The sequence below is a fragment of the Anabrus simplex genome, chromosome 1, assembly GCF_040414725.1.
Source record: "Anabrus simplex isolate iqAnaSimp1 chromosome 1, ASM4041472v1, whole genome shotgun sequence".
Lineage (NCBI taxonomy): Eukaryota > Metazoa > Arthropoda > Insecta > Orthoptera > Tettigoniidae > Anabrus > Anabrus simplex.
In genome coordinates, this window is record NC_090265.1 from 1,271,544,068 (window position 1) to 1,271,571,892 (window position 27,825).

The window sequence follows — 27,825 nt, forward strand, 5'->3', positions numbered from 1 at the left end:
TATTTTCCCAGTTGCTGGAATTTTTTTTGAGTTTTTCAAAATTGTTCTGTCACCATGCCCGGCCCCCGCGATGTTCTCCATCTTAACTATTTGCGCAAGGAGGAGTTGATCTATGAATTGACTATTAGAAATGTAGAATCTGGAGGCACGGTTGCAGTAGACACAAACAAGCTTAGAGAGTCCCTAGATTTGCCCATTTCCATCCCCAATTTGGGAGAGAAAGAAATTGACGACTCTCTTCCCACGATCACGGAGAATATTACTGGACTAGCTTCTGTAGTTAGTTTTTCTGATGAAAATGATCCTTCTCCTAATCAAATTAAGCGTGTGCAAGCTAGGCTGTTTCATTTTTCAAATAGAGTTAACGATCTGTTGTCTCTAAAGTTGAATGACGTTCAGAAGAAGGAAGCTAGTACGCTGCTTGAAAATATGTCTGAATTATCTAGCAAGGTCACTCAATTGTTAACAGGGGAGGTTCCTCCCAAAAGCGATCTACCCACCACAGTGAATGTAGGTAGCGAGGAAGAGCCTCATAAGGGAGAAGTCAATAGGATAACCGTTGCTGCTCAAACTATCTCTGCCCCATTGGACAACGAATCTGAACGCCGTGCATCGTTGAGTAACATCCGTTCGGAATTAACTTCCTTGCCATTGAAACCTTTACCTACTATGTTACCCGGGTTTAGCAGCTTGCCTCATCCATTGGCAATGTTGCTCAGAGGCATCTCTAAGTTTTCGGTTAATACCACCAGTGAAGTAATTTCATTTTTAAGATTTCTTGTTGAATTTCAAGATCATGCCCTTGTGTTTTCTCTTTCTCCATGTCAAATTTTGCAAATCATCTATCCTTATGCAATTGGTATTCTTTCTGACAAAATAGTAAGAGCCATTGCCGAGCAATCATCTATTGAGGATTTCCATGCCCACTTGCTAGCTAACTTCATCCCGGCTAGGGCCAGGTCCTCCCTTATTCAGAAGTACTATTATCGGGTACAGCGCTTGGATGAAAACTTGGCAGACTTCATCCAAGATATTAAGTTTTATACTAGGGTGTTTGCTCTTCACTTCCCTGAGGATCAAATTGTACAAGCTATTGTGAAAGGTATTTCACCATCCTATAGGTCATATTTGTGTTTCGCGGCATGCCCGCAAACTTTCTCGGAACTTGAAGCATTGGCCGTCTCAGCAGAAGGAGTTAGATACGCCGATTCTTTGCGTGTAGCAAAAGAACCCCCGCCTTCCTTTAGTAATACTCGGCCTCCACCTCGCCGATCAGTCACCCCTCGTAAATGTTATGCTTGTGGGTCGCCTGACCACCTGCGCAATAAGTGTCCACTGATTAAGTCGAGTGGGACAAGGAATGGGGCTGGTTCAGCACAAGGCTGTTTTAAATGTGGGGCTTTCTCACATATCGCCAAGAATTGCCCAAACTCGAATAGCACCCCCTCCTGCTCAACTTCTGGTGCAAATTCTACCTAATCCAATAATAAAAAGTGACTAGTGGCATCGGCTGAGTCGACTAATCCATCTTCCCGAGACTCAGCCCCTGGTAAACAGGTTGTAAATTCAGGGAATGAGCAATTTTCAAATTTATCTTTTGAAGGTCCCAAAGAGTGTCTTAGGATTGCGGCGGATTTCCCCGCACCTGTTCCTTTTCTTAAGATTGAGTTAAATAACGAGCCTATAACAGCTCTCTTAGATTCAGGCAGTGTTTGTTCGATTATTTCGGCTGAATGGTATTCTAAATTGAAATCTGTTTGTAAACTACCTGACTATGTCTCATCTCCTGTTCAATAGGTTTCGGCTAATTCATCCCCATTAGAAATTCTAGGTTCCTTATTGGACAAAATTCGTATTTTTAAATTCACATGGAAAGTTAAATTGTTTGTGGCCAAGCTCTTGTCTTGCCCCATTATATTGGGAGCGGACTTTATTTTTCACACTGGTCTTGTGCTCGATCTTCAGAGTAGGTCTTGCACTTTCAAATTTGCCTCTAATTGTAACATCCCTTTATTAAAGTGTAATTCTGCATCATGTTCTTCTATTTCGCCTACCCAGGATGAGATGTTGTTAGATCTTAGACATCTACCTGAGGAGCAGGCTGATAGTATTCGTAAGCTGTGTCAGTCGTTTCCAGAGGTGTTTTCTGATACCCTTGGTGTTACTGACCTGATCGAATACAAAATTGAGGTCACGGATTCGATTCCTGTCCGTTTTCCACCGTATAGCCTATCTCCACCTAAAATGAAGGCTCTGAAAGAAATTATCGATCAGATGTTGAAGGATGGTATTATTAGGCCCTCTAAGTCGGCGTATTCTTCGCCTATTTTTTTAGTTCCGAAACCCCAAGGGGGCTTCAGGCCTGTCATTGATTACAGGGCTCTCAATCGGAAGGTGGTGTTGCAATCTGTGCCCCTTCCTGACCTTCATTCTTGTTTTTCATGGTTTCGTAAGGCCAAGTTCTTTACTATCTTGGACTTGAATCAGGCTTATAATCAAATTCCCCTTGCCGAAGAGTCTAAACACCTTACAGCGTTTGCCACGGACTGGAATTTATATGAATACAACCGCGTGCCTTTCGTGCTCCCCACGGGAGCAGCTGTACTCACTAGGCTGCTAGATAGGGTCTTCTCCGACATCAAATTTGAATACTTGTACCACTACTTGGTTGATGTCGTCGTATTTTCGGAAACCTTCGAAGAACATCTAGATCATCTGCGAGAAGTTCTCAATCGCCTTCGTAAGGCTGGGTTAACTGTCAAGTTGTCCAAGGTTGCCTTTGCTAAGCCCTCTATGTCATTCCTAGGGCATATTGTGTCACCTGATGGTGTAGCCGTCGATCATTCTAGAACACAGGCCATCCGTGATTTTAATCCTCCCAAGGACATTAAAGGTATCGCCAGGTTCATTGGTATGGTGAATTTCTTCAGGAAGTTTATTCCTAACTTCGCTAATAGAGCGGCGCCCTTAAACCTTCTTCGTAGGAAAGGCATCAAATTCGAGTGGGGACCTTCTCAACAAGCCGCTTTTGAAGATCTTAAATTGGCTCTCTGTAATGCCCCTGTACTTGCTATGCCTGATTTCTCGAAGAAATTCATCGTCCAAACTGACGCGTCGTCGTCAGCAGTAGCTGCAGTCCTTCTTCAAGAGACTGATCTAGGGAGGCGACCCATCGCCTATGCATCTAGGACCTTGTCGGCTTAAGAAGCCAAGTATTCCATCTATGAGCTCGAAGGTTTGGCACTCTTATTCGCCTTAGAGAAGTTCCGTCTCTATCTGGAACATGTTAAATTCGACCTGGAGACAGATAATCAAGCCTTAAGCTGGGTCTTAGGTAGGCCGCGTCGTACTGGTCGTATAGCCCGCTGGGCCATTCGTATTTCTGCCTTCCAGTTTGATGTTAGACATATCAGAGGTACCGAAAATATTGTCGCTGATGGACTCAGCCGGATGTTTTCAAACGACGTTGAGATCCATGAACCGGTCGACAGTTCATCACCTTCCGAGTCCACACTATCTGATGTTAATACCATCTTAACTGATGCTCCCATGCTCTTTAGGGATATCGAGAAATACCAACGTGAAGATCCGACGCTGGCTCCGATAATGGAAACCCTTTCTTCTGGAGAACATGTTGTCCTTTATGTTCTGAGGAATGGCGTTTTATGTTGCCCATCGAGGCATGACAAGATGATGAAGGTTGTCGTTCCAGCTGTTCTCGTGCCTATGATCGTCAAATATTATCATGAGACACCATTAGGAGGGCATCTTGGAATCTTTAAAACCCGTGAAAAAATTCGTGAAATGTTCATCTGGAAAGGTATGGACGGTGAAATCCGTGAACTAGTAAAGGCTTGTAAATCCTGTTTGATTAGTAAACCAACCATGTCCACCAAGGTAGGCCTTTTGTCTTCCCATCAAGCGTCACGCCCCATGGAACGCCTGTACATTGATTATGTAGGACCCTTCCCCCAGTCAAAGGGTAATGCTAACAAGTTCATCTTCGTAGGCGTAGATGGTTTTACCAGATTTTCTTGGTTATTTCCGACTAAGCTGGCTACCGCTCAGTCCACCATTACTTGCCTAAATTCTATTTTTGCTTCTTTTGGTCCGTGCCAATATATTGTGTCCGATAATGCTAAGGCTTTTACATCTAATTTATTTCGTAAATTCTGTTTTGACTTATCCATCTCTCATGTAACTACTTCTGCTTATTACCCTCAACCATCTCTGGCTGAACGGGTTAATCGTAATCTCAGGTCCGCACTTATTGCCTATCATCATGAAGATCATTCCAGGTGGGACACGTCCCTGCATTGGTTAGCTTTTGCTTTGAATTCGGCGGTTCATGAATCACATAAATTTACTCCAGCTTCTTTGATGTTCAAATTTGTTCCCAACACGCCGCTCTCTAACCTCTGGTCTCTGAGTGACATTCTACCCGAGACAATAGATCCGGATAATATTAAAGATCTTTGGAAGAAGGCTAAAGCCAATCTTAAGGTATCTCATGAAAAGGTTAGGGAAAGGTATGATCGTGGACGGAGACCCACCACTTTGAAGGTAGGTGACCAGGTGATGGTCAAGAACTTTGTTCCCGCGGGCAAGCTTGCCCCCAGATTCCATGGGCCATGCATTATTCTGGATTTCCTTACGCCGGTTACCTTATTGTTAAGTAATCCAGCCACCGAGAGGATATTTAGAGTTCACCTGTCCCAGGTGAAACCGGTGTAATTTCTGTGTTAACTTGCTTCATATTATTTTGAAAGGAATATGAAGGTTATATATATTTTTTTTTGAGTTTTCAATTTCTAGGCATTCTGCCCCTTCTATAATATTTTGTTTTATATGTAAGCATTTGTGTGAAACCTCCCCCGATTTGTTAAACTGCCATCCTGTCCTTGCCTCGGCCATTACCACGCTCCCGTCTCCTGCTCCAATACACACTGTGGCTGGATTATATTAAATGCCATGGACATCTGCACGCCGCTGACCCCTCAACCTCTTCACCAAGCCTGTGCCCTCAAAAAGATGATGGTCCAACACAATTCTGCCGCCTAGCTTTAATGTTTCAGTGCCCCCGCAGCCGCGCGGCGCCGTGCAGCAACTGGGGCAGAGGACGGGCCCCCTCTTCTCCAGCGAGTACGTCAGGTGCACGGCGAGCCGGAGCTCTCCACCCGGCCAAGGCTGATGCGCGGCGCACGACCTGCTACTTGGCCGCAGCCTGTATATGTTCACCGCGGGCGCGGCGTGTTTCAACACCTCTGCTCCCCTCATAGTGCGGGCGAGCGGTATCTCAGGGTACTTGAGGGGTCCGAGCGGCCTCCCTTTGGACGCAAGCTGCTACGGCCGGTCTGGCCATTCAACTTAATCAACATCAACTACATGGACAGTTACGATAAGCAATGACTACACTTGGGAATTCTACAGCAATATTTGGCGGCAATTGCAAAATTTTTCTTCACCTCTAAGTATTAAAAGTTTATCTTCAGAAATTCAACTTCTACAAATATAAAGACTTTACTTCACCTGCAACAACAAAATTTTGAAACTAAATCAAACCAAATTAAGAAAATCTTATAAATGCTTCTGCAATCAATCTTCATATCCACAGCATAACTTGGACCTTGTTTCAAACAGATTTCATGTGTCACCCCTGGAGGTACTTTTGGGGGGGGGGGAGGTCTGTACCGGGCGGTACACCTCCACGCCGCTAATTTAAAATTTGCGCCAGTTGAAACTCCTCTGCTGGAGGAAGTCTGAACTTTATCTACGCTATTAATTCTCTACTTTCTCAGAAGATGTCACCACGTGGAAAATTTTGAGTTTTTGAACTGTGTCATTTTTGATGTGTTTTTGTTTCGCTTGAAGTAAGAAGTGTGAACTTTCTCTTCTAGAGGACACTACTGAAGATCAACAATAGTGCACCCTAGTGCGAAGTCAAAGAACTATTTTGTTGGAGAAATTTTTATTTCAAATGTTTGTTCTTTGCTAAAAAAAATTTCAGTCATTGGTTAAGTTGGCAATATTAACCCCTTCTTTCCCTTTGTTTTAAATCTAGCCTATCCCGAATTTCTTAAATTAATTTTCCACCAATTATGTGTTTCTTCTTAGTATTGTGTAGGGGGTTTATTGATGAACCAATAAAATCCTCGTGGGAGGGTGTTCTCATTCCCCTAACGCCTAGAACCTTCCGCAAGAGTATTTAAACTGCTGATTTCAGGGTCTCCGGGCCACTTCTGTTCCATCTTTCAGTGTATTAAGTACATAGCAGGAGGCGGGAAGCGCCTCTTTCCTCGGCAGCGGTCAACAACAAGGTAATGGCCAATTAATAACTTCTTTCTTGGCTAGCTCAGCAGTTTAACTCTCGGGGCGGGTTCTAAGCCTTCCACCATGTAACCTTTTCCTAAATGTAACTACTCTTTTCATATATTCTCTTTTAAAGCTACATACTGGGATAGAGAGTGCTAACCCTCTCGAGCTCCCACTCATATTGTTTTGAGGTGAACTTATTTCTCTCAACCTATTTAACGTAAAACAAATTGTTCTCTTCTTAAGTCACCTCTTTAGTATGGGATTAGCCCTTGTATTAACGGCCTAGTGCCAAGTAGGTCTTAATCAAAGTGTATTAGGAGTGCAAGTTCGCCTCCTCTCAAATTGTTATTTTAGAGGTCATTTAATTAACCTCCTTTTCATTTAATAGACCTCAGTAGATTGGGTATTTTACCCCTGTGTTTACGTCCGTTGAGGACAGCTTGAAGGTGGAGTTTGGTGTGGCCTGGGAGAGGCTTAAATTTGAGAGCGAGTGGCTCTTTTGAAAATTGAGTGTTGTACGCCTCGTGGAGGCTTTTCAGTGTAATTTGGAGCAAGGGCTCCTAGGCATGAATGGGGTTTTCTGCCCCTCTGTTGAAACTTGTGTTTGGGGGTAAAACTGAGCTGATTGCCCTAGCATTGTGAAATCAGGGCTCGAAGCCCAAAACCTGTAAATATTGTAACTACCCTTTGGACTTGCTACTTTGTACCTGCCATGCTTGTTATTTCTTTGTTTTGAAAAGAAAATATAACCTTGTTAAATTTTAAATTAACTTTACTTTAGTAGCTTGAGACCCTTTCACCACCCCGCACCTTCTTTCACGCATAACTACCACAAAAACTCGGTAACATTCACCATGGGAGAAGAAGAGTACTCATGGTAAGAAAAACTCCGTTATTCGTTTTTTCCCCTGTAGTAACATATTATACTGGCCCCCAATTTTAATACACGTTTAGGCGACTCATTTGTTGAATTAGTTTTACTTGCGGCCCTGTAAATACTAGTACATTTCATTTTCTTATAATTATTGCCCTTCAGGTGAGCAGATGTTAACAGTTTTTTCAGGCGAATTAAAATTAGCTTTAAAAATAGTCAATATTGAAAAGTTACTGATTTTTTTATGTCTTAATTACATAAACATATTAGGGTGTGTGATAAACAGAAGTAAATACAGCAACTCGATGAACTCACATTTTTAAGATTGTTCTTGGGACAGTTAAACAATAAAATGAATTCTTACCATGCCATCGCATACTGAAAGAGTTGCTCGTGAGCCCCTATGCCCTCGCACACGTCCAATGTAGTGGCACTGCTGATCCGGCACCATCGTAGCTACCACTTCTGATATGTTGGGCGATCTGCGTTCTACCAGCAGATTCGGAGACATGAAGCCGTGGTTAGGCCATAGCTCTACGTGGTGCGGGACTCCCTCGATCTGTATGACGTAGTGCGCCTTTGCCCCTCCGGGTGGTGCCTGCCTCTTCTCGCGAGTGATTGCCCGCTCATAAAACTGAGGTAAGGAGTATGAGAGGAAGGTGCCATCCTTGTTTGCTCGATGAGGAATTATTAGATCATACTTGTTGATCCCTCGAGTGAATCTACCTGTAAAAGATAAATGTAGCATTAAATTAACAATAATACTTCCTCAGGACACATGAACTCCAACACTGCTTTCGTACGACTAAGACAAAGTTCCAAATACATTAATATTGTATAGCAAAACAGGATTATGAATAAGTGCACACAAGATGACAAGCACAGTGACTGATCAGCATCAGATTAGGGAGCAATAAAAGGTGGAGTGAATTAATGCAGAATACAAGACTGAGCAAAGAGATTTTCAAGAGGGTGCAACAGGCTAAGAAACCTTGTCTGGAAGAAGGAAGTACCAAGGAAGTGTAAAGGGATAATGTACAAAATGCACTATGCACCCATATTGACTTATCCAGCTGAGACTGGACAATCACAAGTAAAGAGGAGAGTAGAATTCATGCCAGCGAAATGAAACACCTAAGAAGTATGGCAATAAAAACAAGGAAGGACAGACTGATAAACGAAAAGTCTCTGGGATGGGTTTAAAGCAATTGTTGAGGAATGTGAAAATAGGTTTGTACCCTTAAAGGTGTTAAGGAATGTTAAATATTCACTATATTGCAATAAAAAGTAAAGACACTAAGAAGGAGATGCAGGTTGGAAAGAAATAGAAATCTCTGCGGAAATAAGGAGAAATAGAAGGAACTTGCTAGGAAATTGAATCTATCAAAGAAGTCAGCTAAGGATAACAAGATGGCAAGTAAAATGGGCGGTCATACAAATTCTAGTGAAAAGTGGAAGAGTATGTACTTTAAGGCAGAAACAGATTCCAAGAAGGACATTCCAGGAATCATTAATGAACAAGAGGAGTGTGTATGCGAGGATCATCAAAAGGCAGAAGTATTCAGTCAGCAGTATGTAAAGATTGTTGGTTACAAGTATAACGTCCAGATAGAGGAGGTGACTAATAGTAAAGAATTATTAAAATTTACCTATGATAACAATGGCATTTACAGTAAGATACAAATTTGAAAACTAGAAAATCTGCTGGAATTTCTGGGGATATACTAAAGACAATGGGTTGGGATATTGAGCCATCCTCAAGATGCCTCAATTAATAATTTATAACACTGTGCAAACATATATTTGATGCATATGCCAGGAGCTGGGCATGAAGGCAGGGAGTCCGTTAAACGCCGATGTAAGCGTGGCGCACCCAGTACATTTCCAACAAGCAGCGACCTTTTCAGATTCAAATCGAGCCGTTGGCTTGGTATCTAGGTACGCCGACCCCACTCCACCTTTCAAATCCAAATGATACGAGCTAGGGGGAGGTAATATTTGAACTTCAGGAACTCCGAGACAAGCAATCCAGGTTGACCAACTTCATCTTCGCAGTACTGGGATCTCTGAATTTTATAAAAATATTCGTCACCAAGCTCAAATTCCACACGTCCGAATTAATGAAAACTTGAAAGTAGATTTATCATTCACTTTTGTGTGAAAATGGATACTTGAACGCTCTGCTATTAACATTTATTTGAACGTAAAATCCTTGGCTGAGGGAGAGCGGTTACGAGCTATCGCTTCTATTACTTGGGGATTCACTAGGGGTCACAAAAGGACTGCGTGTTTATTTAAACGCCCTTGATGGGGGAGGTGGCCACACCACAAGTATTTTCAGTGAACTTCGCGTTGTGTGTGAGAGGTGATTTTTCTTTGTATAGATCAAAAACAGTTACACGCTATGTGCGCGTTTGGAGTTAACATTTTGCTTATCTCTAGCAGTACTTCAAAGGATAGTTACTTCTATGCCAGTCTGATTACAAATACTTTGAAATATCGAGTGTGGTTTGGTACTGTGCGGATCTAATAACTTCATTAATCTGTGATTAATAAGAACTCGAGGCCTGCGAGTGAAGTAGAACTATAAGTCAAACAGTATCCAGTATCTCAAGTCGATACGCGATGTGAGTTATGAGTCTAACGTGTGCGATTCGCTTATTCGGAGCCGCTAAGACTACTGTTGATTGTGCTCAGACCCTTAATTTAGTGACGCATGAGTCGGGACTAATTACTTGAGCGTAGCCCAAGCCAATTGCGGCCTAGCATTAGATTCAACATTGTGCACTCGTGCATGTAAAGCGGTGAAGAAGGAGGTCCTAATCCATAGCATTTCTACAGAGTTCCAGGAACGTGAAGAAGACACCATGGCTGTACATGGAGTCGACGCGAAGACCATTCAATCTTCGCTCACTACTGTTTTCCCATTTTCACACCAGGCAAATGCTGGGGCTGTACCTTAATTAAGGTCACGGCCGCTTCCCTCCAACTCCTAGGCCTTTCCCATCCCATCGTCGCCATAAGACCTATCTGTGTCGGTGCCCCTAGCAAAAAAAACTACTGTCACGATGAGCTAAGCAGTGGTGACGCAGCGGATATGTAATCCGTGGCGAAGGACGACTAGCTGCAAAGGATGTGTACGATTTCCAGTTTAAGCATGTTTCCGGAAAGACTAATACTTTAGGATCGGGAAATTTTCAATATATTTGGTTTAATTAAAATTGTCAGCCAGATGGCGTGAGTTTTGTTTCAGTATATTTAACGCTAAATGCTAGGCCAGGGCTGGAGTGCATGACATAGCCCAGGTGATGTGTCAATATATTGTAGATAAATAGGGTAGAGGGAAAATGTTAGGATTATTAGTGTTGGATTTATTTGCTTGTTTAGTGTACTTTCTGTTTTACTTCATGTCATTTTCATTGACGTATCTGGAAATGTGACGCTATGTGGTCGGCATGACTGAAGGAATCGTAAATATATCTCCATCAATGGAGATTCCGGGTACTGAGGGCACATTCTGTACTCCGACAATACGGCGGAGTTTTGTCCACACCTGTGATAACGGAATATGTGCCGTGATGGATGACAGATACTTCTCCCAGGTAGCTTTCTTACTTTCTCGAATCATAAAACGGGTTTTCGCGCGCAGACGCTTAGATGTGATATGATTGGCCATCCTACGATTCCCACGATAATGCTTAAAAGCCTGTCGGCGATCACGTATGGCTGCTGCAATTTCATCCGTCCACCATGGGAACTGTTTCCGGCGACGATAACCGGACGAGCAACCAAAATTCCAGTAGTAATGGAAAAAACGTGGTCGTCAACAGACTCCAGCATACCACCAGCCATCACTGCGCGCCTCGTAAATTCTGGCCAATTTGCCTGCCGAATTAACCAGTGCTTGGGTACTTCGGACTGTCTTTGATTCAAGAGAGAGATAATTATCGGGACTATCACAGAGGTCGTCGTGTACTTGCCACCGTAGCAGGCGAACTAGCGCACGGCTGCACAAAGTGTCATCCAGGTGTGAGAATGTGCCATGTGCGCTGCTGAAATGTGTTGGTTCCCCTGTATTAAGCACGCAAAGACCAAACAGGTTGATCATTCGCTCGAGCATCCTCCCCCTAGCACAGGAAGACGGAGTACCCCATAGTATGTTACGGGCGTTCACGTCTCCCAGCATGAGGAAAGGAGGAGGCAACTGAGTGATAAAATCTTTTAGTGCACGAATTTCAAGGTCGTAATCCGGTGGAATGCACACGTTGCAAACCGTTGTCATTACTGGCAACGGAGTGCGAACTTCAACTGCATCTAGCTGAGTACAGAGCCGTACTTCTTCGCTGAAGATGTCGGAGCGAACTAGGGTACAAACGCCCCCAGTTGCCGCGCCATCCACAGCGACTCTGTCTTTGGAATAAAGACGATATCATCTCATAGTCGTGTCGTGTCCAGGTCTCAAACGAGATTTCTGCAGACAGACTATGGAGGCCGCATAGACGGATATCAATTGACGTAACTCAGCTAGGCGACAGTTCCACTGCAACAGTGCCATTGTGTGGATAGGTAAAACCTCGAATTCAGAGCAATTTCTTGCCCTTCGTTCGGTTCTTTACGTGCCAGGTTCCGCCGTCTTTGCGGAATCGATTTTGTCACAATCACCATCCACGATTATGAGTGGCTCAGTCTCCATTGTCTCCTCAGAAGAAGGAGGCGCGGTGACTGGACACTCTGCGAACGGTGATCTCATTCATCGGAAACAGTGGGCCTTCTTCCTGGGAGAACTAGGTTCTCCAGAAAGTGATCGAACAAGAGGGCGTCGGGGCCTCACGTTCTTGCCCACCGTTTCTGTCCTTTTTGGAGGAGAGCCGGCAGATGGCTTTCGGGACTTCTTCGGGGATTCTGTGACCCCCGATTGAGTTGGAGAAGGCTTCTTCTCCAGTTTCTTAAGGGAGCTATGTGGCTTCACCTTCTCCTCCTTTCTGATCTGGACATTGGAAGGAGGGGTGGAGTTTCCAACCTTATTTGGGGAACTCTTTCTCCTCGCCCCGTTGGGAGAGGACTTCCCAGCCGAACGTTCCTGGGAAGGACCCTTCCCAGGCAACGTCGACAGTAACGCTCTTTTCGATGCTTGATATATTGAATCTCCAGTTCCTTTAGTTGTTGAATTTTGTTGCTGGCTTTGATTTTTGGTTCCCTTTCAGTACTGGTGTTCTGTACAAAACTCTGTGGAGTGATCTGCACGTTTGTGACCTCTTCAGCGAAGGAGATGGAGAATTCCGGAGCAGCCATGGACTTGAATTGAAAATAGCTTATCCAGCATTTTTACCTCCTGGATCTTCTTCTCCCGTTTGAATGTGGGACATTCCTTGGAGATTGGAGCATGTTGTACCCGGGCAGTTGACGCACACAGGTGGTGGTGTGATTGATTGATTGATTGATTGATTGATTGATTGATTGATTGATTGATTGATTGATTGATTGATTGATTGATTGATTGATTGATTGATTGATTGATTGATTGATTGATTGATTGATTGATTGGACCAATAGTCTGAACGATTGCTTGTTATGATTTAAAGTCAAAAAGTTTACCAGTTTTGAGGTTGTCGTCAACTACGAAGTGGCTCTTCCTAAAGCCAATCGATGTGTTATACCTAGGTACAGAGCTATGCATTTCAACCCGAACTAATTCAATAATAATTAATAATCGTATGGCCTCAGTTACCGTGTGCAGACATTTCAATTTGACGCCATCTGGCTGTCTGCTCGTCAATTTCGACGTTCCGTTTTACTCTAAGCCCACAAGATGGCAGAAAGAGTAAACCGGATTTCTCTTGGGCGTCTGTGGCTGACATTTTAATGAATTTTGTCGGGTAAACACCAAATGTGTCACCAGAGATCTTTTACATGCCGACATCGTACGACATGGAGTGTCGAATGGACTTTTTTCCGCCCTTCAAAAATCCGACTACCTCTGCCGGGTTTGAACCCGCTATCTTGGGATCCGGAGGCCGACACTCTACCACTGATCCACAGAGGCAATTAGTCGTAACTTTTGAATCAATAACAGGACACAAGCGAAACTTTGGGAGATGATAATACGTTGCTCCATTTTGTTGGAAATAACCCTCTGTCAGTTCAACATCATCCAGCTGCTCCACAAATGTATTGAAGATTCCCATATAAACTGAAATGTGTACAATCCTGGGAGCTGACACAGCACACTACCCTTCAACCCTGCAGTGGTGTTTCGTGGATGAAATGGGAGGTTTACAGCAGCACAAAATCTGCTGTTTTGTGTGTTGATGTAACCTGACAGACGAAACCGTGCATCATGGAGAGAATGACTGGACGTTGAATAATAAACCCCTGAAACCGTCGACAATAACGCATTCGCTTGTCATGATCTACTTCATTCAATGCTCCCATCATATGCACTCTGCATGGTCGCAACTCCTATTTCTTCGCAGCTCTCTGACATGTGTCATATGTAAAATATCACATCTTTATTCATTAGACTGGAATTTCATGCAGATAATTTGCTACGGCATTGTGTTTATTGAATTGTAATGAAACGAATCACTGCACTGCGTTGTTATAGTCACGGTGTGAATCTCATTCCGTATATAATAATGCGCAGATCACATTTACGGGTTATGGCAATGTCGTTCAACACGCAAATCATGTAACACTACTGTTGGCAAGGCAGCTCAGCTCGACTAGGAAAGGTCTAGGAGTGGGAAGGACGAGACCGTAGCCTTAACTAACGTACAGTCCCAGCATTTGGCTGGTGTGAAAATTGGAAACCGCGGAAAGCCATCTTCATGGCTGCCGATAGTGGGGTGAGCCGAATGCAAGCTCACAGCTGTGCCCCCTTAACTGCACGCGCTCGGTCAAAGGATATTTGTCCATATAGACAAGTCCTGGGGTCAAGACCACGAGTTTGATTAGAAAACATGCACATCAATAGACGACAATGTGGTTACAACAAAAGCACAATCTTATTATGCCATTTTAATAACAATAACACACTACAATCAATTAACTTTCATTCAGTTTTCGCTTATCATTGCGCGATATTTTTATTTTGTTCTTCACTTGGATTACACCTTAAAAAGGAGTTCTATCGTAGTCCTTTTAACATTTGAGCTTCATTACATCTAAATAATGCGGTTCGGTGGGTGGCAAAAGTGATGAAAGCAGTCGCAAAAATAGTGGTGAATCATTCGGTCAGCCTCAGATACCCCAAACGTAGAGTATGATATTCTTACTTTTATACAGTCTATAGGTATACAAAATGCAGCGTACAAAATATATGGTTTTACGTTTAAAAATTCTCATAATCAAAGAAGATAGATTATTTTACATAATTTTGAACTTGAAATCTCGACTCTTTTATATATGTGTGGATGATTTAACCTAAAATGACAATGAAATACAAGTTTTAAAGCTGAAACAGGCAATTTACTAAGCAAAACTCCTTTAAGTATTATTATTAAAGACAAAAATACAAAGGACTACCAGGCCTACTAATGGTTCAAATAGTTTTAACAGTGTTCAATATTTGGGCAAGTCAGATTTTTCTGAAAGTGTAATAGTGTAACTTATTACGAACTGTAGCAAGAGAATTATGACAGTGCGTAAAAACGGGGCGTAGTAGCGATTTAAATGCCCGTGCAATGCCATCAATAAATGGCTGTAGCTCGGTTGAACACGAACATACCGGTACCGATATAAAACAACTTTTGTTGAGTGAAGGAAGCGTCGAAGTGTTACTTTATAAGAAACTTGATAACTTATTTGGAAATTCCATTAAATGTTGCGACAAAGAATGACCCAGGGCTGTTTCTTATTAAACTGACCCCGAAATCGTCAAATCGTTTGCTCTGCGTTTAGTAAATCAAAAGTTAGGCGCCTTGTTTACTCTGTCGTTTACAGCCTTCTTCATCATCTTACACTTCTTTATTCCGCTGGATGAAACCTGGATCGAACACCACTTCTCTGTGCCATAATTAGTTTTCTTCCAATCACTCACTGTGCTCTTTACTAAGACCATCTCAATTTTTATCTTCTTTGTTGATTCTATCACATTTAAACGCATTTCTGCATGAAGCTTAGCATAAAATCCACTGCCGAAATAAAAATATTGCAAAATATATGGTTATAATCTATCATCTGGAATGGTTGCTTTACGTCGCACCGACACAGATAGGTCTTATGGTGACGATGGGACAGGAACGGCCTAGGAATGAGAAGGAAGCGGCCGTGGCCTTAATTAAGGTACAGCCCCAGCATTTGCCTGGTGTGAAAACCATCTTCAGCGCTGCCGACAGTGGGATTCGAACCCACTATCTCCCGGATGCGAGCTCACAGCTGCACGCCCCTAACCGAATGGTCAACTCACCCGGTGCTTCTGGAATGGAAACTCCTTTCCTGAAAACTGCTTTTTCCGTCATTTTTACCATTTTTGTATCTTGACGTTTAACGATAATTAGTTTCCAGCGCAATTTGAAAGAAATGGTGTACGTAGATCTGTTTACAGATGGGCGAAATGAATATTTCTATCACCAATTTAACTGAAGAGGAATCGTTATTTGAGTACAGAATATCACTTCTTTGTATTGTTCACTTTCGTGATATGCTATATTTTCATAAATCGTCTTTATTCTGTAAGCTGGAATATAAATGTACGCTACTCCCAACACCTTCCATGTAAGCATTATCTATATATATAAAACTAGCAAGATACCCGTGCTTCGCTACGGTATTATACTAAAATTTATAATTGAATGCTTATTGTTTTATATATAATCCGTCTAAATTCGCGATCTGACTGGTTATCTGAGAGAATCCGCCAAAATTCGCGATCTGACTCGTTTTCTAATAGATTACGGCAAGTTTCCTCCCATTTTTCAATCTTTCTTTCCAGCAATCGATTTCGTACTTCCCGGGCTAGGTCCAGGTATTCCACCCAGTCAGTTGGGTCCCTAAATCTTTGCCATCTTTTCCTATAAGAATTTTTAATATGGATCAAATCCTTGAGGAGATCCGGCGTGGTGTCCTCTTGGGTGCCTTGGCGGTACTGAACCCGCGGCTGGACTGCATTATTAGTCATTACCCGTCCAGGACCCGTTTCCATTATTATTATTATTATTATTATTATTATTATTATTATTATTATTATTATAGATGTCCTGGACCCAACAGCAAGATGCAAGACCGCTACTTGGCGGTAAATTACATCTGCTGCCACTGTCATTGTTAACAATGTGCCCAGCACCATTGTCGCGCGTAGCCAAGTGTGCGGGATTTCTGGTGATACGAATGACATATTCCGTGCATTGTTGACCTTATTATAGAGGTGAACAATTGGACGGTCAATCTCATTCCTATCGTTTATTTCAAAGGTGTTTAAATTTTTATTTATATGCCAGGAGAATGTACTGTAATCTAAGAACGTTCTCCGAAGAAAAAGGTGGCTCTTGAAAACGAACCCAGGAAAGATAAAAAATGATCGGTTTATGATCAGAATAAGTACATCGGAAATCTACAGCCTGTTTCCAGTCATTCGACAGGGTCAGGAATGGAATGAATAAAGCCCCCATCTGGCGGCGGCAATAGGAATTGTGCCGGCTGCCGAAGCCTGTCGCATTCCCCTGGGGCAATGGATAATGAATGACAAATGAAATGAAATGATATTGGACAGTGCTGCTGGAATGAATGATGACAGGGAAAACCGGAGTATCCGGAGAAAACCCTGTCCCGACTCCGTTTTGTCCAGCACGAATGTCTCATGGAGTGACCGGGATTTGAACCACATAACCCAGCCGTGAGAGGCAGGCGCGCTGCCACCTGAGCAACAGAGGCTCCTTATAAGTACATTATGAACAGTAAAATCAACTATTCTCATCTCCTTTTACACCCCACCGCCGTTAAGTTTATCCCCCCCCCCCCCCCCACAAAAATAACAGAAAGGCATGTTTCTTTATTTTAAAAGGAGATTCCAAACACCAATGTTCACGTCTATTACCTTCAGTTTTGAGATATAAGTATCCCCATAAAAATAATTCACTTTTTCACTTCCTTTCACACTCCTATCCCCCCCCCCCTCGAATTGAATTTTCCGGCAAAAACCTTGTTTCTTTAATAGTAAAGGATCTTCTAAATACCAATTATCACGACTCTAACTTCCTCAGTTTTTGATTTGTGTGACCTCATGAAAGGAACTCAACTCCTTTTCAAACCCGCCCACCAAGATGATTCCCCTCCCCCCGCCAAAAAAAAACGCGTTTTCTTTGTTTCTAAAGGAGATCCAAATACCAATTTTCACGTCTGTAACAACTTTAATTTTTATTAGACGTAAGTATTCTCATACTAAGTCAATTAATTTTTCAATTCTTTCACCCCCCCCCCCCCTTCATTGGATGTTTCGAGAATGCGTGTTTCTTTACTTTAAAGCAGAATCCAAATATCAAATTTCACGTCTGTAACATCTTCATTTTTGAGATATCAGTAGCTTAATTAAAATAATGGCATTCAACCCATTATTCCCCCTTTTACACCCCTCCTATTGGGATTTTCCGAAAACAAAAATACCTGTTTCTTTATTTTTAAAGTACATCCCAAATACCAAATTTCAGGTCTGTAATATCTTCAGGTTCTGAAATGTAAGTAGCCTCATTAAAGGCATTCAGCCCATTTTTCACACTTTTCCACCCTTCCTATTGGGTTTTTTCGAAAACAAAAAATATGTGTTTCTTTATTTTTAAAGCGGATTCTAAATACCAATTTTTACATCTATAAAGTTCGAAAGTTTTGAGATATAGATACACTCATTTTAACAATTCACCCCCTTTCACTCCCCATTAATTGGATTTTCCAAAAACAAAAAATACGTGTTTCTTTATTTTTAAAGGAGATCCAAAACACCAATTTTCAGGTCTGTAACACCTTCAGTTTCTGAGATATAAATATCCTCATGAAATGCATTCAACCCATTTTTCACCCCTTTCCACCTTTCCTATTGGGATTTTCTGAAAACCAAAAAATACGTGTTTCTTTATTTTTAATGAAGATTATAAATACCAATTTTTACATCTGTAAACTTTCAAAGTTTTGAGTTATAGATACACTGATTTTAAAAATTCACCCCCCTTTTCACACTCCCATTAATTGGATTTTCCAAAAACAAAAAATACGTGTTTATTTATTTTTAAAAGAGATCAAAAGTACCAATTTTCAGGTCTGTAATACCTTCAGTTTCTGAGATATAAGTAGCGGTATCCTGATTAAAGGCATTCAACCCCTTTTTCACCCTTTTTCACCCCTCCTATCGGGATTTTCTGAAAACAAAAAAACGTATTTCCTTATTTTTAAATAAGATTCTAAATACCAATTTTTACATTTGTAAACTTTTAAAGTTTTGAGATATAGATTCACACATTTTAAAATTTTACCCCCCTTTTCACCCCCTTAGCGACGGAATATCCAAAAATCCTCTCTTAGCGAGCACCTACATCTTAATATGAATGTATCCCCAAAATTTCATTTCATTATGTCCAGTAGTTTTGGCTCGGCGATGATGAATCAGTCAGTCAGTCAGTCAGTCAGGACAAGCTATTTTATATATACAGTGGTGGTCAAAATAATAGAGCCACCTGGCAAAGGTTTAGAATAAAGTGCAAATTTATTACTAGACAAGTTTGTACTATGATGGAAACAAAATTTTACGTTGTACAGGAACCATTACAACAGAGTCACATTGTACCACAGTCAGTTATATAGATAACACAACTGAAACTAATCAATAATATTCAAAATAATACCAGGCCACCGGGTCAAAAAAATAGAGCCAATTGACACAAATATTTTGTACTTGATCTAAGTCTTATGAAATTTACAGGAACAGTCGTTTTTGCATAGGAGTGCATTAGTGCTTCGTGGTGTAACCCTTATTTTTGAGGATTTCCCTGCACCTCTTACCCACAGAGTCGACTAAACGCCTGCATTCGTCGCTGCTGATCGCATACAAGGCTCTCTGGATTTCTTCCCAAAGTTTATCTAAAGACGTAGCTTTTGAGCGGTCAATTCTCTTGTCTACGATCTTCCATAAGTTCTCGATGGATGAAGCGTCAGGGAATTGAGGTGGCCACTCTAATACTTCGATATGGTGATATTGAAAAAACTGCCTTATGATCCTTGCAGTATACTTTGGATCGTTATCGTGCTGAAATTTCCATTTCAGCGGCATTCCCTCTTCAGCATAAGGCAGCATCACATTTACTAAGATGTCGTTGTACATTTCTGCGTTCATTATGCCGTTGATACGGTGTATTGGACCAAGGCCATACCATGAAAAACATCCCCATAACGTAACACTTCCGCCACCGTATTTCACAGTTTTTAAAGTGTACTTGGGATTAAATTCCTGGTTTGGTGGGCGGCGCACATAGACTTTTCCGTCTGAGGCAAACCTATTATACTTGGATTCATCGGACCAAAGGATGTTCCTCCATCAAATATTGGGTTTGTGTTCATTTCTCCGGGCGAAGGCCAACCTTTTCCGAACATTAGCTTTTAAAACATGTGGCTCCTGTCTCGCAATGCGCCCATTCAATTTTGCGGATCTCAGTCGTCTTTGAATCGTTGAAGTTGATGGTTGAACATCATTTTTGTCGCTAAACAAAATGGCTTTCAGTCGTGGTGGTGACAAAAATGGGTTTCTTTACTTCCCTAGTGATGAGTCTGTCTACGCGAGGAGTAGTTACACGAGGTCGCCCCCTGTTCCCCACCTGCGGCTTTGTTTGTTTTGCTAGTCTAATGGCGTTCTGGACTAGTTTTCGCGAAACGTGTAAATCTTTGGCTATTTGATTCATGGATATCCCACTTTTGAACATCCGGAACATTACTATACGACCATCATCACTTGTATGCTCTGCTCTGCCCATCTAGAAGAATGTAAACAAAACCAAACGTCAGTTTACATACAAAATAATATCGAGTGGAGGTTTGTGGACAAATAATATCACTAGCCCCCAAAACAACTGCAAAAAATCAATTTGAACGGGACTTCTGTAAAACGGCTCTATTATTTTGACCCATAAGATTCTTACCTTTATGCCTCTTTTCGAACGTCTAGCTCAAACGCTTCCTTTCGCACGACTACAGACAGCAGCGACGTCTTCCCTGATATTGTCTAAAAGGGACTAACAACACGGCACTCGTGGAGATTTTGCGAACTAATAGATATCCTAGTTCTTAATCTCGTCAATTGAGGTGGCTCTATTATTTTGACCGCCACTGTATATAGATAACTTGTCCTGACTGACTGACTGACTGACTGACTGATTCATCATCGCAGAGCCAAAACTACTGGACGTAAAGAAATGAAATTTTGGGGATATATTCATATTAAGATGTAGGTGCTCGCTAAGAGAGGATTTTTGGATATTCCTTCGCTAAGGGGGTGAAAAGAGGGGTGAAATTTTAAAATGAGTGTGTCTATATCTCGAAACTTTAAAAGTTTACAGATGTAAAAATTGGTATTTAGAATCTTCTTTAAAAATAAGGAAACACGTATTTTTTTTGTTTTCAGAAAATCCCAATAGGAGGGGTGAAAAGGGGTGAAAATGGGGAAAATGGGTTGAATGCCCTTAATCAGGATACCAGTACTTATATCTCAGAAACTGAAGATATTACAGACCTGAAAATTTTTACTTTTGATCTCTTTTAAAAATAAAGAAACACTTATTTTTTTTTGTTTTTGGAAAATCCAATTAATGGGAGGGTGAAAAAGGGGTGAATTTTTAAAATGAGAGAATCTATATCTCCAAACTTTTAAAGTTTGCAGATGTAAAAATTGGTATTTAGAATCTTCATTAAACATAAAGGAACACGTATTTTTTTGTTTTCGGAAAATCGCAATAAGAGGGGTGAAAAGGGGTGAAAAAGGGGTTGAATGCCTTTGATGAGGCTACTTATATTTCAGAAACTGAAGATATTACAGACCTGAAATTTGGTGTTTGGGATCTCCTTTAAAAATAAAGAAACACGTATTTTTTTTGTTTTTGGAAAATCCAATTAATGGGGGAGTGAAAAGGGTTTTTTTTAAATGAGTGTATCTATATCTCAAAACTGTTACAGTTTATAGATGTAAAAATTGGTATTTAGAATCTCCTTTAAAAATAAAGAAACACGTATTCTTTTGTTTTCGGAAAATCCCAATAGGAAGGGTGTAAAAGGGTGAATAATGGGTTGAATGCCTTTAATGAGGCTACTTATATTTCAGAACCTGAAGATATTACAGACCTGAAAATTGGTATTTGGGATCTACTTTAAATGTAAAGAAACGCGTATTTTTTCGTTTTTGGAAAATCCAAATATTGAGGGGTGAAAAGGGGGGTGAATTTTTTAAAATGAATGTGTCTACATCTTAAAACTTTAAAATTTACAGATGTAAAAATTGGTGGTTAGAATCTCCTCTAAAAATAAAGGAACACGTATTTTTTGTTTCCTGTAAATCCCAATAGGAGGGGTGTAAAAGGGTGAAAAATGGGTTGAATGCCTTTAATGAGGATACATATATCTCAGAAACGGAAGATATTACAGAACAGAAAATTTGTATATGGGATCTCCTTTAAAAATAAAGAAGCACGTATTTTTTTAGTTTTTGGAAAATCCTATTAATGGCGGTTAAACAGAAGTGACAAATTGGGGTGAATTTTTTGAAAGATTATCCTGGAAACGTAAAATGTTACAGACGTAAAAAGTGGGTGTTTGGAATCTCCTGTAAATGTAAAGAAACATAGGTGATTTGTTTTTGGAAACTCCACTTGAGGGGAACCAAAAAGGGGTGAAATTTTAAAATGAGAATTTTTACAGTACCGTGTATCTAAAAAAACTTAACATGTTACAGAAGTGAAAAATGATATTTTAATCTCTATTAAACATAAAGAAACGTGTATTTTTATTTTTCGGAAATATCACTTGGGTGGAGGGGGGGTGAAAGTGACTGAAAATGGTGTTGAATTCTTTTAATTAGGCTATTGATATCTTAAAAATGAAGATGTTACAGACGTGAAATTTGATATTTGCAATCTGTTTTAAAAGTAAAGAAACACGTATTCTCGGAAAATCCAATGAAGCGGTGGGAGGGGGTTGAAAGAATTGAAAAATTAATTGACTTTAATTGTATGAGAATATATACATCTAATAAAAACTAAAGTTGTTACAGACGTGAAAATTCGTATTTGGATCTCCTTTAAAAACAAAGAAAAACGCGTTTTGGGGGGGAAACCATCTTGGGGGAGGGAGTGTAAAGGAGTTGAATTCCTTTCATGAGGACACATAAATCAAAAACTGAAGAAGTTAGAGTCGTGATAATTGGTATTTAGAAGATCCTTCACTATTAAAGAAACAAGTATTTTTTGCGGGAAAATTCACTTGGGGGGGGGGGGAAGTAGTTTGAAATGAAGTGACAAAAGTAAATTATATTTATGGGGATCCTTATATCTCAAAACTGAAGGTAATAGACGTGAACATTGGTTTTTGGAATCTCCCTTAAACATAAAGAAACACGCCTTCTTTTAATTTTTGGGGGGGGGGGGGAGTTGGCAGTGAAACTAACGGCGGTGGGGTGTAAAAGGAGGTGAGACCAATTGATTTTACTGTTCTTAATGTACTTATAAGGATCCTCCGTTGCTCAGGCGGCAGCGCGCCGGCCTCTCACAGCTGGGTTCCGTGGTTCAAATCCCGGTCACTCCATGTGACATTCGTGCTGGACAAAACGAAGGCGGGACAGGTTTTTCTCCGGATACTCCGGTTTTCCCTGTCATCATTCATCCCAGCAACACATAATAATAATAATAATAATAATAATAATGCTCCGGACCGTCGTCAAATGTGCGGACCGCGCTGGAAACGGCTCCTGAACGGGTAATGACTAAGAATGCAGTCCGGCCGCGGGTTCAGTGCCGCCAAGGCACACAATATGACACCACGCCGGATCTCCTGAAGGATTTTATCCAGATTAAAAATGATTATAGGAAAATACGGTATGGCAAAGATTTACGGACCCAACTGACCGGGAAGAATACCTGAGCCTAGCCCGGGAAGTACGAAATCGATTGCTGGAAAGGAAGATTGAAAAATGGGAGGAAACGTGCCGTAATCTAATAGAAAACGAGTCAGATCGGAAATTTTGGTGGATTCTCGCTGAAAACGTGTCAGATCGCGAATTTCGGCGGATTATATATGTAAAACAATAAGCATTCAATTATAAATTTCAGTATAATACCGTAGCGAAGCACGGGTACCTTGCTAGTAATTTATATTTAAGTTATAATGTTATGTTGTGTTTCCCTTTTAAAGGAATATGCAGGCTGAATTATTTATAAATTTAAATATCGGCATCTTCTAAATTTGGCTCTCGTATGCGGCCTCTCAATACTAGCGAGAACTCTAGGTGCCTCATTTAGATTGCTGCGAGCTTGCTGCCTGCAGACAAATGGGCTTTGACTTGTATATCGGGTTGGAAGGTAGGACGTTAATAAGCATTAGTCATCTATATCTCTTAACTTTTCTTCTTCAAAGAACCAACATTTCCTTTATTTACTAATAATTAAGGAATTTTTCGAGGTAACTAAGTTTACCTTGACCCAATTATCAGTTGTTTTATGCCCAGAGACTTCTTCAGCCCCCTCTTAAAAGTAACGCGTAGCAGATCATGATGGCATCTGTAAAGAAGTGCCATTGGCTCTATATCTACTGACCCTGTAATACAAATATCGTGTATGGGTAGCGTGCCTGCCTCTTACCCGGAGGCCCGGGTTCGATTCCCGGCCATGTCAGGCAATTTTTACCTAGATCTGAGGGCTGGTTCGAGGTCCACTCAGCTTACGTGACTAGGAGCTTTCTGACGGTGAGATGGCGGCTGCGGTCTAGGAAGCCAAAAACAACGGCTGAGAGGATTCGTCATGCTGACCACACGACACCTCATAATCTGCAGGCCTTCGGGCAGAGCAGCGGTCGCATGGTAGGCCATGGCCCTTCGGGGCTGTTGCACCATGGAGTTTGGTTTTTGGTTAAGTAATACAAATCTTGATGGATAAATCATTATTTACATCCCCTTTAAGGGGCCGATGAAACCAGCGAATATTGGAAGGAATCTTCTACAGAAATTACGCGGCAAATTACAGGAATAGATTCCTCATAAGTAGGAAAGACAAATTAGTCACTTAGTGTCTAATTTACATTCATATGCTGGAGATACTGATGTAATAAGTATATATCTTTACTGAACTGAACAACACTAGATTAGTCATCCGAAAATGAAATTTGAAGCCTGTAAGACAATACGGACTCCGTGAGAAATGTAGAAGCTTCTTCAGAAGTTGATATGGCGACGAACCGAGACCTGCATACAGCCAAATGGTACAAAGGATATTGATTAAAGAATGGCAACAAAGTGCACCATACTTCCAGAGAATAACCATATTTGATAAAATGATGGAGACGACACATACATCTAGCCCCTGTGCCAGCGGAATTAAGCGATGATAGTTAATTCGTAATAAGTTGTAAGTCAGATCTATGTAATTTTAGGAAAAGTAGGTTTGAAGTGTGATCTACGTGGTCAAAGCTTAAGGGTTTTACTCGTCAATGTAACCAACAAATTAGTATTATGTATTAATACAAATATGATGGTTAATTGAGCTGACACAAGGACTGGGTGTATGTGTCGTCTCCATCATTTTATCCTCATCACGACGCACAGGCCACCCACGGGTGTATCCGAAAATATACCTGTTACGAAGAATAAAGCATATGTTTCACTCATTTTCCCGAGCAGATGATGAGTTCTGCTGTTGAATTTCTAGTTACACAGATTTACAGCAGGTGTTTTATTATTGATACAGAACAAGCATAAAAATAGGTGCATTTTCGGTTGGTATTTTCATTTTTCATAAAGGTATCCTGCCCTCATACGAAGAAAATGAAAATATTACTGTATATTTACTTGTATAGTTGTATTTTCGCCGTGGTCCTCACAAGTTCTCAGCATTGTGGCAACTTCGAACTTTCATACATTACATTTAAATTCGCAACACATTATATTTCCACAAAAACGTGCTATACGATAAAAAATTAATCAATAAATTCCACGAGTATTACATCCCTTGAATTTATATTACTCATCACGTGAAGATATCATACCTCACCTAAACTATGAGGTTTCGTTGTCTTAATAACAGTTGTTCACGTAAATCCTGATGTGATAAATTTAAAGAATAAACATGTAATATACTTAAGTATAAAGTTATGACTTTCAACAGTCACAATTATCCACAGAATGCTCCTAATCCTTATGAATTACGTTCAAAAGTACAAGTTGTAACATTCGCTTAGCTCGCCTCAACTGATCAGCTGATTGGCTTGGCGCACTTTCTACAGTACAGCCTGTACATTACGAAGGCAGTGATGAAACAATAGTAATGTGTAACCGAATGTGTTGTACGAGCCATATAGATGTAGCTTGCATTCTGGAGATCATAGGTTCGAAACGCATCATCGGCAGCCCTGAAGATTGTTTTCCGTAGTTCCCTATTTCTACACCAGGCAAATACTAGGGCTGTTATTATGACCACGGCTCTTCTTCCCCAATCCTCCTCTTTAAACAATAATCACCACCATCACCACTTGCCTTTTTCTATCTCATAGTTGCCGAAAACTTTTTCTGAATTAGCACGACGATTATAAATATACCACACAAACGTACTTTTTAATTTTCACTATTATGTCTGCTTACTTGGCTGTAAATGTAAGTGAATCCCTCCCAGTTATATCTGTGCTGGCAGGACCTAGTGTTTACAGTGCACTATGTCTTCTGTTACTTCCGTTACTTTCATTGTTCAGTCTCTGTCTTAGCCTTGGCTTTTTGACAATATGAAAGTGGCTGAGGTATGAGCGATGCTAGTAATGCCATTCCTTATGCAGCCAGTCCCTGCTATGAATAGTGTGAAAATGTTACTCACAGGGTCAGATGGAGCATGCATTTCAGTGTGCTTGGCAGACTGATATGTAATCGCAACTCCTGGTTCGATGAGGAACGCAACGGGAAACTATCTCACTCTCATTACTCTAGTACGTTTTTTTCAGTGATGCCTAGGCCATCTATGGCAACTGATGGTGAAGCTGTTGAAGATACAACCAGCTTTAGGGCTCAGGACTGACCATATATACCCTCTCGGTTGATGTATGTGACAGCCCTCTGACGATTAGGACAAGTAATTCTGAGATGTATGTAGTCGAAGTGACCTATAATTCCATGGAAATTACCCCATGTATAATAAAATATATGGGTTACCAAGAATTGTATTCAAGTTGACAGTTATTGGACTGCCCCTTTGTCAGTCTCAAGAAACAAGCGAAATCTTATTTTAAGCACTACCTCCCCACACATTTCTAATGAATTGCTGCGATTTCGCAGCGGGCGACACACAGGGAGTCCAACGGACTAACCTTTCTTCCCGGAATCGTCTCAACATCATAATACAAATTACATATTTGATGGTACATAACCTCTGAATGTGATTCACTCCTCTCATTTGAGGTTTAATAGTGCTCTCGGCAGGGTTAAAACATGGCCGGTTGAACATCGGTTTTAGACTGTGTCTAAGTGATAAACAACGTCTCTACCACGCGGCAGCCATACTTAGTCATTGTTTAACCGTAGGCATCGTCTAAACACCGTTTCTGCAATCAGCCCTAGATATTCTGGATCCAAATTCATATAATCTGTTTTTATCCTGCAAAAAAGGAATCCATTCATGATAATTGGCCCCATAGGCCTATATTTTTGTTACACCTTATATATGAGCGAGCCATTAATTCGTCGGATGGGATAATGGAATTTTCAATCATCATATACGGGCTGAAGCTTGTCAACCGGTATCTGGCTAGATAATAATTATGAGCTTTGACAGAAGGTGGTGGTAGTGATTATTGTTTTAAGAGCAAGTACAACTAGACAAACATCCTCTATATAACACTAATCGGAGGGAAAATTTGTAAGAAATCCAACACTTCGAAAAATGAGGGTATCGGGCAAAGAAAGACAAAGGCCACGAAGGGCGTGAAAATGAAACGCTCCCTAGACCTCGAATGTTCTAATACCTTCGGGGTCGGAAAAGAACCAGAGTTGACCAAGGAAGGTTGGCTAGGATAGATGTAAGTGAGGAGCCTGGCACAAGTAAGTGAAAGCAATTCATGTAATAAAGTCTCCTGGCTCCGCGAGGAAAGCAACAGGAAGTTAACCGTACTTTTTCCTAGAACGTCTCCTTGGTGATCCCTGACTTTTCTTTATAATAGCTGATGGTGGAACCATCGGGATCCGACCAGACGTCAGGCTGCGATCTTACCATAGACATACTAAGAAATTAAATATAAGCCATGCCCACTTCACATGGTCTTTGGTTTGAGATCTTGTTCAGCTATGTGTAACTGATGAATCAGTTTAAAGATATACGTATATACACGTCGAGATTCTTAGCATAGGAAACAAACGAGAAAGCATGCAATTTTGCACGGCTAATCAGCCACAGAACGTCCAGTCTTTCATGGAATCCGAACCACAA

At 41.0% G+C, this 27,825-nt stretch overlaps 1 protein-coding gene across 1 annotated transcript in view; it reads right to left on the reverse strand.

Moving 5' to 3' along the window:
- LOC136858689 (A disintegrin and metalloproteinase with thrombospondin motifs 12) overlaps positions 1 to 27,825 on the reverse strand; it is a 477,582-nt gene that overhangs the window by 376,524 nt on the left and 73,233 nt on the right. The window contains exon 3 of the mRNA XM_068225727.1: positions 7,554 to 7,915. Coding sequence (XP_068081828.1) covers positions 7,554 to 7,915 — 362 coding nt within the window. The remainder of the gene's footprint in view (positions 1 to 7,553; positions 7,916 to 27,825) is intronic.